Source organism: Myxine glutinosa, chromosome 2, assembly GCF_964187855.1.
Source record: "Myxine glutinosa chromosome 2, kmMyxGlut1.1, whole genome shotgun sequence".
NCBI classification, from domain to species: Eukaryota; Metazoa; Chordata; class Myxini; order Myxiniformes; family Myxinidae; genus Myxine; species Myxine glutinosa.
In genome coordinates, this window is record NC_136262.1 from 181,841,461 (window position 1) to 181,856,328 (window position 14,868).

A 14,868-nucleotide genomic window follows, 5' to 3' on the forward strand; every position below is an offset into this window, starting at 1 on the left:
CGCTGCTTTTGTCAAATTTTCTGGTGTTTTAGCTACAATATTGTGGTAATTAGTATGTGTGAACCTATATTGGTTCACGAGTTATCAAACAGAGTGACCACTATATTCGTCATGGGTGTGTGTCTGTGTGTCTGTCTGTCCGCAGCATAACTACCCGATGATATCATCTGATCTTGATGAAACTTGGGTGGGAGGTTGATATCATGATCTAGTTGTGTCCTGCCTAGAGCGGGCGTATTGCGCCCATTGTGGGCGGAGCCACGCCCGAAATATGTCTTTTTAGGGGGTAATCGATTTCAAGCTACATCTTCTCCGAGGGAGTTGGTGGAATCTGACAAGGGTTTTGGTATTTGGTTAGGCCAATGTCATGTGTCTAGCCCCACGGAGCTCGATTTTTCATTTTCGCCCCAAGGTCAAGGTCACAAGGTCACAAAATTTAGAAAAGTCGATTTTTGATGGTTTTATTACATTGTTCGCTTCCTGATAGGGTGAAATGTCATACATGATCTTATATTATCACATACATCATGAAATACAAGTTTTCCAACAAATTTCAGAATCTTCGACCTTTGACCTTTGAAGGTCACAAAGGTCAAATTTTCGAAGTCGTCGGAATCAAACCGAATTTCCGGTATTGTGTAGCTAACTAACCGCATAACTGATTATACATTATTTTCTATCTCATTTCAAGGTCAGTCACCTTCGTTTTGACATTTCAAGTTGTCGGAATCAAACCGAATTTTCGAAATCGAACCGAAGAATACCGCTCGCTCGTGAACCATCGTCGTCTCCTGACTTGTCAATAACTTTTTTGAGAATGAAGTAGTAATTAACGGAAAAGTAGGAGTAAAAAGAAGGTGTAATTTTAATTTTGCTAGTTGTTTATGTCACTACTATTGCCATTCGAGTCAGTGATATACGGGAATTACGATTTATGAGTAACATTAGTACAAAAAATATTACTAATGATGCTGTATGGTTTGGTACGGGAGGAGGTCCATTGGGGGGGGGGGGGGGGGGGTCACACCATGAGTTACCGCACTGGGTGACACCAACCCTAGTGACGCCACTGGATCCACAGCAATGTCTACAATAACCTGCTTCTACAATGCCACACACACCACAAACCACAGAGGATATCGAGGCCAAGGAGCCTGATCCCAGGGAACGTCAAGACCCATGTTGTGACCTACACCTAATGTATTAGTCACCCCTCCTCCCAACAAACTCTTTTCATTCTCACGATTTAACAACCGTTGGAAAAACCACTTTCATTGCAATTGGCATTGCACATTATCCCCAATGTCAAAACAAAATAGGTGAATGTCCACCAACCAGCACAGGTATGGTACATCTGGTTATTGTGCATCGAGTTGTCCCATGGTCAGAATACCATCCTGTCAGCACTCGTACCCAACAACCTGGAAAGTCATTGGAATGTGGATGGCAGGTGGTCAGCAAACAGAAAACACAAACCTTGTGCAGCTGGCTCTGTCGTAGCTTCTTTAGCAGCACAAGCTTCGCTTCTTCAAGTCGCAACTCTTCCTGCAACCGGCGGATCAAGCGTCCTCGCTCTGCCGGACATCCCACCTGGAAATATCCCACCAGATTCCATTACATGTCCACAAGGAGTGCCAAATCTGTTAACAAACGGTCCAACGCTGCACATGCGACATAGTGTCTTACCTTGAGAAGACGGGTCGTATCTGCTTTTGGCAAACCGTTGGCTGTCGGGCTGCAGCCATCGTCCGAAAGAACAATTACGTCTGGAGATCCCGGACACTTCTGGCTCTCCCCACTTTTCATACCGTCAAAATGGAAAAGATGTGGATGGGATGTGAGGGTTTAAAAGACAATATAAAAAAACTTTAAGTGCCATGGCAAAACAAAAGTGCAACATTATTGCATATGCACGAGGTATTAAGGTACCAGCACGTTAAAACACAAATTATCAATGTTTTTTGGATCTAAATACTTGAAACCAGTATTGATCCACAATACATGACTTTCAAAATGATGTATTCTGCCCCCAGAATGCTCAGCGTGCATGCGCGGAAACCCCATGAAACAGCGGCAGTCAAGGCATCATAATGCATATCGTGTGTAGGAGATGAGTATTGGTACTTAAAATGATTCACAAATCTTCTGAAATAAGCTGAAATACTTGGAGAAGCACCTGAAAGAAAGGGCTCTGCCTCTGCACAACAAAAGAGTTTATTTTTATTTTATTTTTTGTATACAAGATCAAGGCTCGTGAAAGAGCTAAATTGAAACTCGTGAAGGGGACAATCTGAAATTGGAAAAACTCGTGTAGAGTTGGAAAACTTTATCAACTCGCCAAACGGTACTGTAAACTCCTGACCATGTGGACCAGGTTGTAAAGCCAGAATGGGCAAGCGTATGCTATACAAACCCCAGACGGATCAGTAACAGTGAATGGGCTGTCTATGTTGTGTCTTTGCAGGAACATGTCTTTCAATCCTGACAAATCACACACTCTTACAATGTCTCTCCGAAAAACCGACTGGACAACCCTCCCATCTACTTTCTCAACAATCCTCTCCAAGAAGTTCTGTCACTCAAGCTTTTGGGTCTCACTATCTGCCATGATCTTTCCTGGGAAAACCACACCAGTCACCAACTGGGCATCCTTCGTCGTGCGAAGTCCTTCCTTGGCACACCTGAGCTCCTCACCACGTACAAAGCTTTCATCCGCAACTCAATGGAATACTGTTCTCCCCTCTGGGTTGGTGCTCCTGCCTCACACCTAGCTCGGCTTTATGCTGTTGAAATCAAAGCTTTCAGAATGAATGGAATCTCCCGCGTTGAAGCAAACTGAGGGCCTTTCACTCACTCACCGCAGGCAGGTTGGTGGACTTTCTGTCTTCCACCGACTCCTCTCCGGCCTAGCTCCCCCAGCAGGGTCTGTGCTCTGTCCCCGAAATATTCCTACGGATCACACAAGATCTGCCAGCAACCCTCTTCTGGTGAAACTGCCAAAATCAAGACTCTCTGCTCACCTTCACTCTTTCATTCCTCTTTTCTCCCGCCTCTGGAACAAACTCCCTCACTCTCTTTCCCACTCATCCCTCCAGGTCTTTAAAACAGCTGTTCACCACCATCTCTTATCTTCCCCCATCCAAGACCTTGATCTTGGGGGATCCTTGATCAAAAACTTTGAGACCTGTTAATTTCACCCCAGATCCACTTTTTTGAAATACCAACGTCTTTCCCTGAAGTCCTAGCAGTCAGTGTCCATGTGTTTTATACCTATCCCACCCTCCCTCCCCCCCTTCCCATGCCTCCTCCCCCCAAGCCCTCTCCCTCCTACATATCTCCTGATGTCCCTGTTCTCTACTGTTGTACTTGTGTGCTTCCCTCTCTCTCCCCATCTTGTCTCCCGTTCCTTTTATTACATGTTTTTTTTTATGTGTCCGTTTGTTTTTTTTGTGATTAATGTTAGCTCTTACACTGGAGTGTGTGTGGCTCGTACCAAGCGATAAAGTTATTGGAGCATGGAATGAAGGTATTGGAAAGGGTGTTGGAGAGGAGGATAAGGAAGAAGGTGAAGATCAACGAAATGCAGTTTGGATTTATGCCAGGAAGAGGAACGACAGACGTGCTCTTTATTGTGAGGCAGTTGCAGGAGAATGACATGGAGAAGAGGAAGAAGTTGTTTCTTGGGTTTGTTGATCTGGAGAAAGCATTCGATAGGGTTCCACGTGAAGTATTGACATGGGCATTGAGGAAGTTTAGAAGTGGAGGAATGGATGATCAGAGTCGTGATGGCAATGTACAAAAGAGCGCGCACAGCTGGAAGGACGAAGGACCGCACAGCTGGAAGGACGAAGGACGGGAACAGTGGTGAGTTTGAGGTGAAGGCGGGAGTGCATCAGGGGTCGGTACCAAGTCCACTACTATTTGTAGCTGTGATGGAGGTGCTGGCTCAGAACGTAAAGGAGGGTTTACCGTGGGAGTTGTTGTATGCAGATGATCTGGTGTTGATTGCGGAAAGTATGGATGGACTGAAGGAAAAGATGAACAAGTGGAAGGAATGTATGGAGACAAAAGGTCTGAAGGTGAATATAGGAAAGACGAAGGTGATGGCAAGTGGTAAAGCATGTGGTGAGGTGGAAAGAACTGGGAAGTGGCCATGTGCTGTGTGCAGGAAGGGTGTCGGAGTGAACTCCATTCAATGTACAATGTGCGCTGAGTGTGGTCATCAAAAATGTAGTGGTCTGAGAGGGTCATTAACCAGTGTGGCAGCTACATTCAAATGTAAGGTGTGCACAGAGGGAGCTGCAGATGGAGGAAATGTTGAGTTGGATCTTGGACATGGCGTGAAGCTGGAAGGTGTGAAAACATTTTGCTACCTCGGAGACATGCTGAATGGAGAAGGTGGATCAGACTCGGCAACGGTTGCTCGAGTGAGATGTGCATGGAAGAAGTTTCGGGAACTGAGTGGCGTGCTGATGAGGAGGGGAGTGTCGTTGAAGCTGAAGGGAAAGGTGTATGCTGCATGTGTGAGAAGTGTTATGATTTATGGGAGCGAGACATGGGTAATGAATGTAGAGCAGCAACGAAGGCTGGAAAGGGTGGAAATGCGAATGGTTCGGTGGATGTGCGGAGTATCGTTGAGAGAGAGGAAGACAAATGATGAATTGCGAAAGATGATGGGAATAGAGCCTGTGATTGATGCTGTGAAGAGGAACAGGTTGAGATGGTTTGGTCATGTGTTAAGGAAGGATGTGAGTGACTGGTTGAGAAGAGTGATGGAAATGAATGGAGAAGGAAGTAGAGGACGGGGAAGACCGAGAAAGACTTGGCTAAAGATTGTGGAAGAAGAAATGCAGGCAAGGGGGTTAACAAGTAGAGATGCAGAAAATAGGGCAAAATGGAGAAGATTGTCATGGGGACCGCAAGGCTAACCCCCGCTCTAGCAGGGAAAATGGCCTTAAAATGCATGTTGTTGTTGTTGTTAGGTCTTACACGAGCCTCGATGTTGTCTACAAAAAAAAAAAAAAAAAAAAAAAAAAAAAAAACTTATGGACTTGTATGCAAAACGACCGATAGCAGAGAGACTTATAGCATGGACCGCCTGTAGAACAATTGTGTTGCTGCAGCTTTTTTACATTTGACATGTCGCATATCTACAAGAGCTTCGCATTGTTGCTGTTTTTGGGGTTGGAAATGTGCACACATTGGTCGGACAGCTGCCAGACCACACCCATATATGTTGCTCGACTCCACCCATCATAGTACGAGACAACATGATGTGGCCGCCATATTGGTTTTCTGGTGGGCCTAGCACATTAGACCTGTAGGTCTCTGCTGATTATACACTGCCTGGGTTTGTTGCATCAGATTTTCATTGACTAATCTAATCAGTTCATATTTGCATCATAATATACACCTTTCATCTTAGCTCTTTCACGAGCCTCGACTCTGTATACAAATATATATATATATATATATATATATATATATATATATATATATATATATACACCTCTACCAGGTTTGGTCAAAATCCCATTACTGGTTCACAAGTTATCGCGGTAAAATAATTGTTACCAAACAGGACCTCTGACCTCTTGACCCATTAATCTAATCTGTTCATCTTTGTGTCATTATACATACAGTACTTGTACCAAGTTTGGCTTACAAGCTTCACTGGCTCCCCATCCCCCAGAGAATCCAGTACAAAATCCTCCTCTTGACATACAAAGCCCTCCATAACCTGGCCCCATCCTACCTGGCTGACCTCCTCTCCAGACACACTCCCACCCGCAACCTCCGCTCTGCTGGTACCAACCTCCTGACCCCCTCCATCCGGACCAAATTCAGATCCTGGGGGGACAGGGCCTTCTCCATCGCTGCTCCCACCCTCTGGAACTCACTACCTCACACCATCAGAGACTCCTCCTCACTCACCACATTCAAAACATCACTAAAGACCCACCTGTTCAACACTGCATTCAACATTCAACCCACAGCATTTAACCCCTGACTATCTCTTCTCCTTCTCCCTCCTTTTGCTTTAAATATTTCCCTATTGATTGTCTTTTTGCAATTGTTGTTTTCATGTATTGTTATGCATTATGTTTGCCACTCTGTCAAAGCGCCTTTGGGCTTCTGGAAAAGCGCTATACAAAATAAATGAATTATTATTTTATTATTATTAGTTCCCTGCACCCATTCTTAAGTTATCGCGGTAACGAAAACCGATTACAGACTCTGACCTGTGACCTCTTGATGCCAAAATCTTAGCAGTTCATCTTTACCTCATAATACATACTTGTACCAACTTTGGTCAGAATCCCATCACTGTTTCGATAGTTATCGTGGGAAAACAATTTTTACCTAACATGACCTCTGCCTTTGACGTCATAACCCCAAAATATAATCACTTCATCTTTACCTCATTATGCATACCTGCACCAAGTTTGGCTTAGATCCCTTCAGCCGTTCTCAAGTTATCGCGGCAATGAAAACCTATCATGGATGGACGGGCGGGCAGTTGGACGGACAATCAGAAAACATAAAAACGCCGACTAAGTCGCCGGAGGCATAAAAACATATTCAACTTGTGTTAAACTTCCCGTGAAACAGGGAATATAGAGATAATTATAGAATACTACACAGTACAAGGCCCGGCGATGGCCGGACGCACACAGACAGATTTTCTGCTTTCTCAAAAACTCTTAGACTACTCTCTCCTTCACTTTTCTATCAATGCAGCTTTTTTATTTAGGCCTGGCCTCGATGAGGACTACATAATCTGTGCCTGGAGCCTTCCTTCTACATGGAAAAAAAAACAAAAAAAAAACGGGTCGCATGCATGCAGGCACACCGCTACTGAGCTCCTTTTATAGATATTAGATTTTATAGATATGAGCTGTATTAGATTAAATATAAACGTACACAAGCATTCTGAGTATTGCGCTGCAATACATGTCCGCGACCAGCAGTCTGTCGTCCGGAAAACTGTTGGGGAAATTACCAAAGTTGAAAGTGCCATAACTTTGTCAAAAATGATCGAAACGTCGTGAAGTTCGAACTTTATCTGTAACTTATCATGAGGAAACCATGTACCAAGTTTGAAATCATTAGCATTAAGAGTTTAGAAAAAAAAGTCCGGAAAACTGTTCTTTGCGTGATGGACGGACAGACGGACAGATGGACAGACGGAGGAACTGAGTGCCAACCTATAGTCCCCTCCAGTGTACACCGGTAGGGGACTAATAAGGCAGTCACGATGCAGAAAAAAAGAATCTCATCAATAAAGTAGAACAAATGGAGGAAGCCTTACGAGTGAACAGAAAACAACACAAACCACAGATATTCAGCACCAAGATATCCCAGGCATCCAAGACCGACTACAGCAAACCAAGATCCAGGCCACCGAAAAGGATGGACAGACAATATTAGACAGGAATTGGGATTGATATTGCTAATTGAAATTAAGTCAAGTCAGTAATTTCACTTGTTTCGGCCATGTGACTCTCCCCCAAAGGTTTCAGCAGAATATACAGTCATGGCTAAAAAATATTGGCACCCTTGCACTTTTTTCAAATAATGCACCATTTCTTCCAGAAAATAGTTGAAATTAAAAATATTTTGGTATCCACATATGTATTTCTTTGGTTGTTAGAGTTGTTAGAAATAATTACATTTCAAGCAGGTGATTCTCCTTTACTTTGGAATTGAACTCACCTGTGGTGAGTTGCAGGTGCCTGCAATATAAAAATCACTCATTCAACCAGTTTGAATGGAGAAAAGGAGTCATTCTGCTGGTTTGTGTCACTGGTGTACCACAATGAGCATGGAGAAAATAAAGAAAACCAGAGAATTGTCTGAGGAGGTCAGACACAAGATTGTAGCCAAGCATGGACAATCTCAAGGCTACAAGTCCATTTCCAGATACCTTTATGTTCCTGTGTCCACCGTACACAATGTTCTCAGGAAGTTTAATGGCCATGGCACTGTAGCCAACCTCCCACGACATGGTAGCAAGATAAAGCTTGATTGAAGATTGCAGCGAATGATTGTTCGAATGGTGGAGCAAGCACCTCAATCAACTGCCAAACAGATTCAAGCTGACCTTCAGACACAAGGTAGGACAGTTTCAATTCACACCATCCGTCGCCAACTCGATGAAAGGGGATTATATTGGAGGAGACCCAGGAGGACCCCACTGCTGTGAAAGCCCGACTGGATTTTTCCAAAACACACCTGAACAAGCCAAAATCCTTCTGGGAGAATGTCCTGTTGACAGATTAGACCAAATTAGAGCTTTTGGTGAAGCACATCATCTCTATGTTTACAGAAAACAAAATGAAACCTTCAAAGAAAAGAACACCTTCCCTACAGTCAAACATGGAGGAGGTTCAATGATGTTTTGGGGTTGCTGTACTGCTTCTGGCACTTGGTGCCTTTAATGTGTGCATGACGTCATGAAATCAGGAGATTACCAAGGCATTTTGGAGCGCAATGTTCAACCCAGTGTCAGAAAGTCGGGTCTCCGTCGAAGGTTATGGGTCTTGCAGCAGGACAATGACCCCAAACACATTTCAAAAATCACCCAGGAATGATTCAAGACAAAACGCTGGATTGTTCAGAAGTGGCCAGCAATGAGTCCAGATCTAAATCCCATTGCACACTTGTGGGGAGATCTGAAAACAGCAGTTGGGAGAAGGAACCTTTCAAATCTGGGAGAACTGGAGCAGTTTGCACAAGAAGAGTGGGCCAAACTGCCAGTAGAGAGGTGTAGGAAGCGCATTCATGGCTATAGAAAGCTCTTGACTGCAGTTATTTTGTCCAAAGGCTGCGATACCAAATATCATGTCTCGGGTGTCAATAATTTTGTCAATGCCATTTCTTTTTATTTTCCTAATTAAAATAATATATTAAGTTCTGAATCAAAAACAAAGGTTCTGTAATATTAACAGTGAAATAAAGAATTGTGGAGACCAAATACTTTTGTCAATTTCAACTTATATTTAGAGAAAATTGTGAGTTATTTGTTAAAAGTGCAAGGGTGCCAATATTTTTGGCCACGACTGTATATATAGTGTCTTCAGAAAGTATTCTCACCCCTTGACTTTTTTCACTTTTTGTTGTGTTACAGCCCGAATTTAAAATGGATTAAATTGAGATTTTCTTTGGTCACTGATTTACACTTAACACCCCATAATGTCAAAGTGGACTTTCGTTTTCAGAATTTTTTACAAATCAATAAAAAATGAATACCTGAAATATCTTGATTCAATAACTATACAACCCCTTTGCTCTGACATTCCAAAAGTGCATCCAATTTCCTATCATCCTTGAGATGTCTCTACAACCTGATTGGAGTCCACCTGTGGCCAATTCAATTGATTGGACATGATTTAGAAAGAAACCCACCTTTCTATACAAGATCCCACAGTTGACAGTGCCGTCATGATGTCATAATTCAGCTTTCAACTAAACCCAGAGGTTACCGAGCATTAATGTCAGTCTTAGTTTGAAAGAGCTTCATGAATTAGAATTACGAGTTTGTGTGTGTCTATGTGTATTAGGACGGTTCTTAAAAACGAAAGTCAGAAAAGTCATGCTCCTAACACTTAAAAAAATTCCTATGTATGAAAACACCCTTGTGGTGAAATGTTAAGCCATTTGGACTAAATTTAGGGGATGCACACGGAGTTTGTAATTTCACATATTTGGCTCACATAAATGTTTGGAGTTGATGATAATTTTCTCCACTGCTATACTTGTGATTTTGACCATTACAGTTGACCTATGACCTTGCTATGTACTGCACATTTTGAAGTTGTTTTTAAGTTAATTGAATACAGTACAGCTGTACTCTGGTGCATGCAGTTGCTCTCATTGAAGAGTACAATCGTCTCCTGACAAGGGATGAACAGCAAACCCAGTATCTGCTTCAAGTTGTGACAGAACATCGCAAGAGGTTTCCCGATTGCAGGAAATCAATGCTTATCAGGCACAAACATTGAGTGGCTGGCATCCATGAGTCACTGTGCAACCCCTAAAACTTGATGTATTCAAAAAATATTTCACAGGCAGAAGTTTTACCTCAATACAAAAAAAATTAAACGTTAGAAGTAAAACAATAAAAAACATTTTTTTACCTTATGTAGCTAAGAACCACCCAAATGTGTATACATCATGGGAGGAGCAAAGCGCCCCTCCCTTTATACAAGGGATCGTTTCTCTGTATGCAACTTTAAGAAGAAGAACCACCTTTAGAGGCCATTTTTCCCCACAGAGCGGGGGTTGCCTTTTTCAGGCACCATGGTCCCCTTTTTGAAGCAATGTTTTATGGCCGGATGCCCGTCCTGTCACCAACCCTGTTAGTCGCCCCTTGCGACACACAGGGAATTAACAGTGAACTGGTACTCCATTTGCCGACCTCGGAAGGATGACAGGCTGAGTCAACCACCCTGGCGTTAATTCAGCGATGACCGGGATTCGAACCCAGGATCCTAGGATCCTAAGCCGGCACCCTAGCCGCTAAGCCAACACCAGGCTCAAACTTTAACACCTCAACTTTAACATACTCAACACCTCAACTTTAACATAAAAAAAAAAACCACCTTTAGAGGCCATTGCGGGGGTTGGCCTTTTTCGGGAACCATGGTTGTTGTTGTTTTTTGGTCCCCTTTTTGAAGCAATGTTTTACGGCCGGATGCCCTTCCTGACGCCAACCCTTTTTGCCGCCTTTTTAACGACAAACAGGGAATTACCAGTGAACTGGTACTCAATTAGCCGACCTCGGAAGGATGACAGGCTGAGTCAACCCCCCTGGCGTTAATTCAGCGATCGACCGGGATTCAAACCCAGGATCCTAGGATCCTAAGCCGGCACCCTAGCCGCTAGCCCAACATTAACATAGCCCAACTAGCCGCTAGCCCAACTTTAACATAAGGACTGAAAATTCGTTTCTCGGCTTCTACTGGACGAAATCGACCGCAAATTGCAGAAGTAAATGCTTTGTACGTCAAGGCAATATGTTCCAAATTTCAGCAACATCCGTTTCCGCATTCTTGAGTTTTATGAAGAAAACCCTCGAATTCACGTTGGTGTCTGTCTGTCCGTCCGTCTGTCCGTCCGCCCCAAATGTGTTGGCGCTCATATCTCAAAGGCTACGCATTGAAACTAGCTGAAACTTGGAATATACATTGGCCAATACATCTAATTAATGGCTTTCAAAACAAATTCCACCTAAGTGCCATAGTTTTTGCTTGACTCATAGGGGCGAACCCCAAAAAGTTGGATATAGAAAATTTTTGACTGGTAACAATCAATATAGAATGAAGTTGCGTGCCTAGAAAATGAAAAAGCCACAAAAAGAATAGCGGCAAATTTTTTCTTTGTCCAGTATTGGGTTGATACTATATTTCATGATGAGTAATGGGAGAGATGGTTTACAGTATCGGGCAGGACACCCATGCAAACCGCAGGAAATAGGTTGGTTTTTAATTAGTGTAATTTAATTGATGTATGTGATGCCTCCATGTATTTTTTCATCCGGTGTTGTGATTGCCACTTGTAGTAGCCATATAAAATGAACAACATCCTTGGGAAAAATGCCAGGGGTATAGAAAAGGCCCCTTTATATGGTATGTGCCATGAGGCAAAGTATATAAAAGAAGGGACATTCCATGGCTTGTGGAAAATGCCAGACCAAGTAATGCTCTAGATTGGTCTAGAAAAGTTCACATAAGGGGCACCCTACATATATTCCTTTGGTAAAATGGCAGGGGCATAGAAAAGGCCCCTTTATGTAAGGGTATGTGCCATGTAGCAAAGTAGAGAAAAAAGGGACATTCCATAGCTTATAGAAAATGTCGAACAATAGAAAACAAGGGGCATTCAAAAAAAATCTCATGTGCATGCTGTACTACCCTTGTGGTCTTAGGAGGAACCAAGTAATGCTCTAGAAAAGTCCATATCAATGGGCGCCAATTTGATTCATACACCTGCACGAAGAAGTAAATGTATTTTATTTGCCAGATGTAGGGCACCCCTTTATATGAACGTTTCTAGAGTATTACTTGGTTCCTCCTAAGAAAACAACCTGGGTAGTACAGCATGCACACGAGATTTTTTGAATGTCCCTTATTTTCTCTCATCTGCATTTTCCACAAGCCATGGAAGGTCTCTTCTTTTATATTGTTCGACATTTTCTACAAGCTGTGGAATATCCCTTCTTTTATAGTTTGCCACATGGCACATACCATACAAAGGGGCCTTTTCTATGCCCTTGGCATTTTTCCCAAGAATATGTATGTATGTGTGCGTGCGTGCGAGCGTCAGTGTGTCTATCAGTGTGTGTGTGTCTCTGTCAGTCTGTCAATCAGTGTGTGTGTGTCTCTGTCAGTCTGTCAATCAGTGTGTGTGTGTCTCTTGTCAGTCTGTCAATCAGTGTGTGTGTGTGTGTCTCTGTCAGTCTGTCAGTCTGTCAATCAGTGTGTGTGTGTGTGTGTGTCTCTGTCAGTGTGTCAATCAGTGTGTGTGTGTGTCTCTGTCAGTCTGTCAATCAGTGTGTGTGTGTGTGTGTGTGTGTGTGTGTGTGTGTGTGTGTGTGTGTGTGTGTGTGTGTGTGTGTGTGTGTGTGTGTGTGTGTGTAGCCTTTTCTTCGATTTCTATACAATTCCATAACCCTTGATCAATCACCAAATTTTGCTTTTGAGCTGGAGTTGCCCAGGGTCAGGTCATGGGCACAACCCCTCCCCCACACCAAATTCTCTTTATGTATGTTTTTGTATGTCTGAAAATCCAGAAACTGACATCAAACAATAAAATGAGGCCACTTGGCCCATCAATGCCGTGGTGCGCTCTCTGGCTATTTTTTTGCTACAGCCTTAACCCTTTGAGTACGGATGACGTCCAGTGCCGCAACCCGCGAAAAAGTTTTGTGTATGAATGACGTTACTACACGTCATCGACTATACCTATAAATAGATCGTCAGTACGTGGTTGCATTCCCGTACCAAAATGCCAAAGTTATCCTGTCAATCCCGTATCCTGTCAATTAAAAAAAAATCCCGTACTCAAAGGGTTAAACATAAACCTTGATATTTTACGAAAGTCTAAGTAACCTGATCTTAATTGGGTGACCCAGCTTGTACAGTGCCTTCAGAAAGTATTCACACCCCATGACGTTTTTCACATGTTGTTGTGTTACAGCCTGAATTTAAAATGGATTAAATTGAGATTTTTTTGGTCTTATATTGAGATTAAATTGAGATCTACACATAATTGAGATTTTTTTTCTACACATAATTGATATTCTACAACCCATAATGTCAAAGTGAAATGTTTTGGTTTAAATTTTTTTTACAAAATAATTAAAAACGAAGAGCTGAAATATCTTGAGTCAACAAGTATTCAAACCCTTTGCTATGAATCTCCAAATTGAGCTCAGGTACATCCAATTTCCTTTCATCATCCTTTGGATGTCTCTACAACTTGACTGGAGTCGTCCTATGGCCGATTCAATTGATTGGACATGATATAGAAAGAAACACCTTTCTATATAAGGTCCCACAGTTGACAGTGCATGCCAGAGCAGAAACTTTATCATGAAGTCCAAGGAACTGTCCGTAGAACTCCGAGATAGAATTGTGAGGAGGCATAGATCTGGGGAAGAGTATAAAACAATTTCTAAGAGTGTTGAAAGTTCACCAGGGCACAGTGAGCTCCATCATTAGGAAATGGAAGGAATATGGAATGACTCAGACACTTTCTAGAGCTAGCCGTCCGACCAAACTGAGTAACCGTGCAAGAAGGACCTTGGTCAAGGAGGTGTCCAATAACCCAAAGACCACTCTGACAGAACTAGAGTTCCTTGGGTGAGATGGGAGAACCTGCAGGAAGAATAACAGTCTCTGCAGCACATCACAAATCCAAGATTTATGGGAGAGTGGCACATTTATGGGAGCACGCCTGGAGTTTGCAAAAAGGCACGTGAAGTACTCTGAGACATGTGGCAAAAAAGATTCTGTGCTTTGCCGAGACAAAAATTTAACTCTTTGGCCTGAATGCAAAGAGATTCGTCTGGTGGAAAAAAAGCACAGCTCATCACACATGTCACACCATCCCAACCCTGACGCATGGTGGAGGCAGCATCATGCTATGGGGATGCTTTTCAACGGCAGGGTCTGGGAGACTTGCAAGGATAGAAGGAATTATGAATGGAGTCAAATGCAGGCAAATCCTTGAAGAGAACCTGCTTCAGAGTGCAAAAGACCTTCGACTGTGGTGAAGATTTAAATTCCAACAAGACAAAGATCCCAAACATACAGCCAAAGCAACAATGGAATGGCTCCAGAACAAGAATGCGAAAGTCTTTGAATGGCCCAGCCAAAGGCCAGACTTAAATCCCATTGAGAATCTGTGAAAAGACCTGAAGATTGCTGTTTACAGACACTCCCCATCCAACTTAACAGAGCTTGAGCAAGTCTGCAAGATTGAGGAAACTCCCCAAATCTAGATGTGCAAAGCTTACTTGAAGCTGATCTAAAGCAAATCTACAGACATACCCAAGAAAACTCGAAGCTTTAATCACTGCCAAATGTGCTTCTATGAAGTATCGACTCAGGGGTTTGAATACCTATGTAAATTAGATATTTCTGTATTTCATTTTTTAATTATTTTGTAAATATTTCCAAAAAAAACAAAAAACAAATTCCACTGACATTATGGGGTATTATTTGTAGATCAGTGACAAAAGAATCTCAATTTAATCCATTTTAAATTCAGGCTGTAACAAAATGTGAAAAAGTCAAGGGGTATGAATACTTTCTGAAGGCACTGTATATCAATACAGCAACACAGATTGTTAGAAGGTATGGA

The 14,868-nt window shown here is 42.6% G+C and overlaps 1 protein-coding gene across 24 annotated transcripts in view; it reads right to left on the minus strand.

Annotated features, from left to right (window-relative positions):
• The window catches only part of LOC137414817 (transcriptional repressor p66-alpha-like), a 51,796-nt gene that overhangs the window by 30,689 nt on the left and 6,239 nt on the right, over nucleotides 1–14,868 (minus strand). For all 24 annotated transcript variants that reach the window (XM_068100330.2, XM_078772010.1, XM_068100331.2 and 21 more), the window contains 2 exons: nucleotides 1,687–1,798; nucleotides 1,477–1,590 (listed from right to left, as the gene is read on the minus strand). In XM_068100330.2, coding sequence (XP_067956431.2) covers nucleotides 1,477–1,590; nucleotides 1,687–1,798 — 226 coding nt within the window. The remainder of the gene's footprint in view (nucleotides 1–1,476; nucleotides 1,591–1,686; nucleotides 1,799–14,868) is intronic.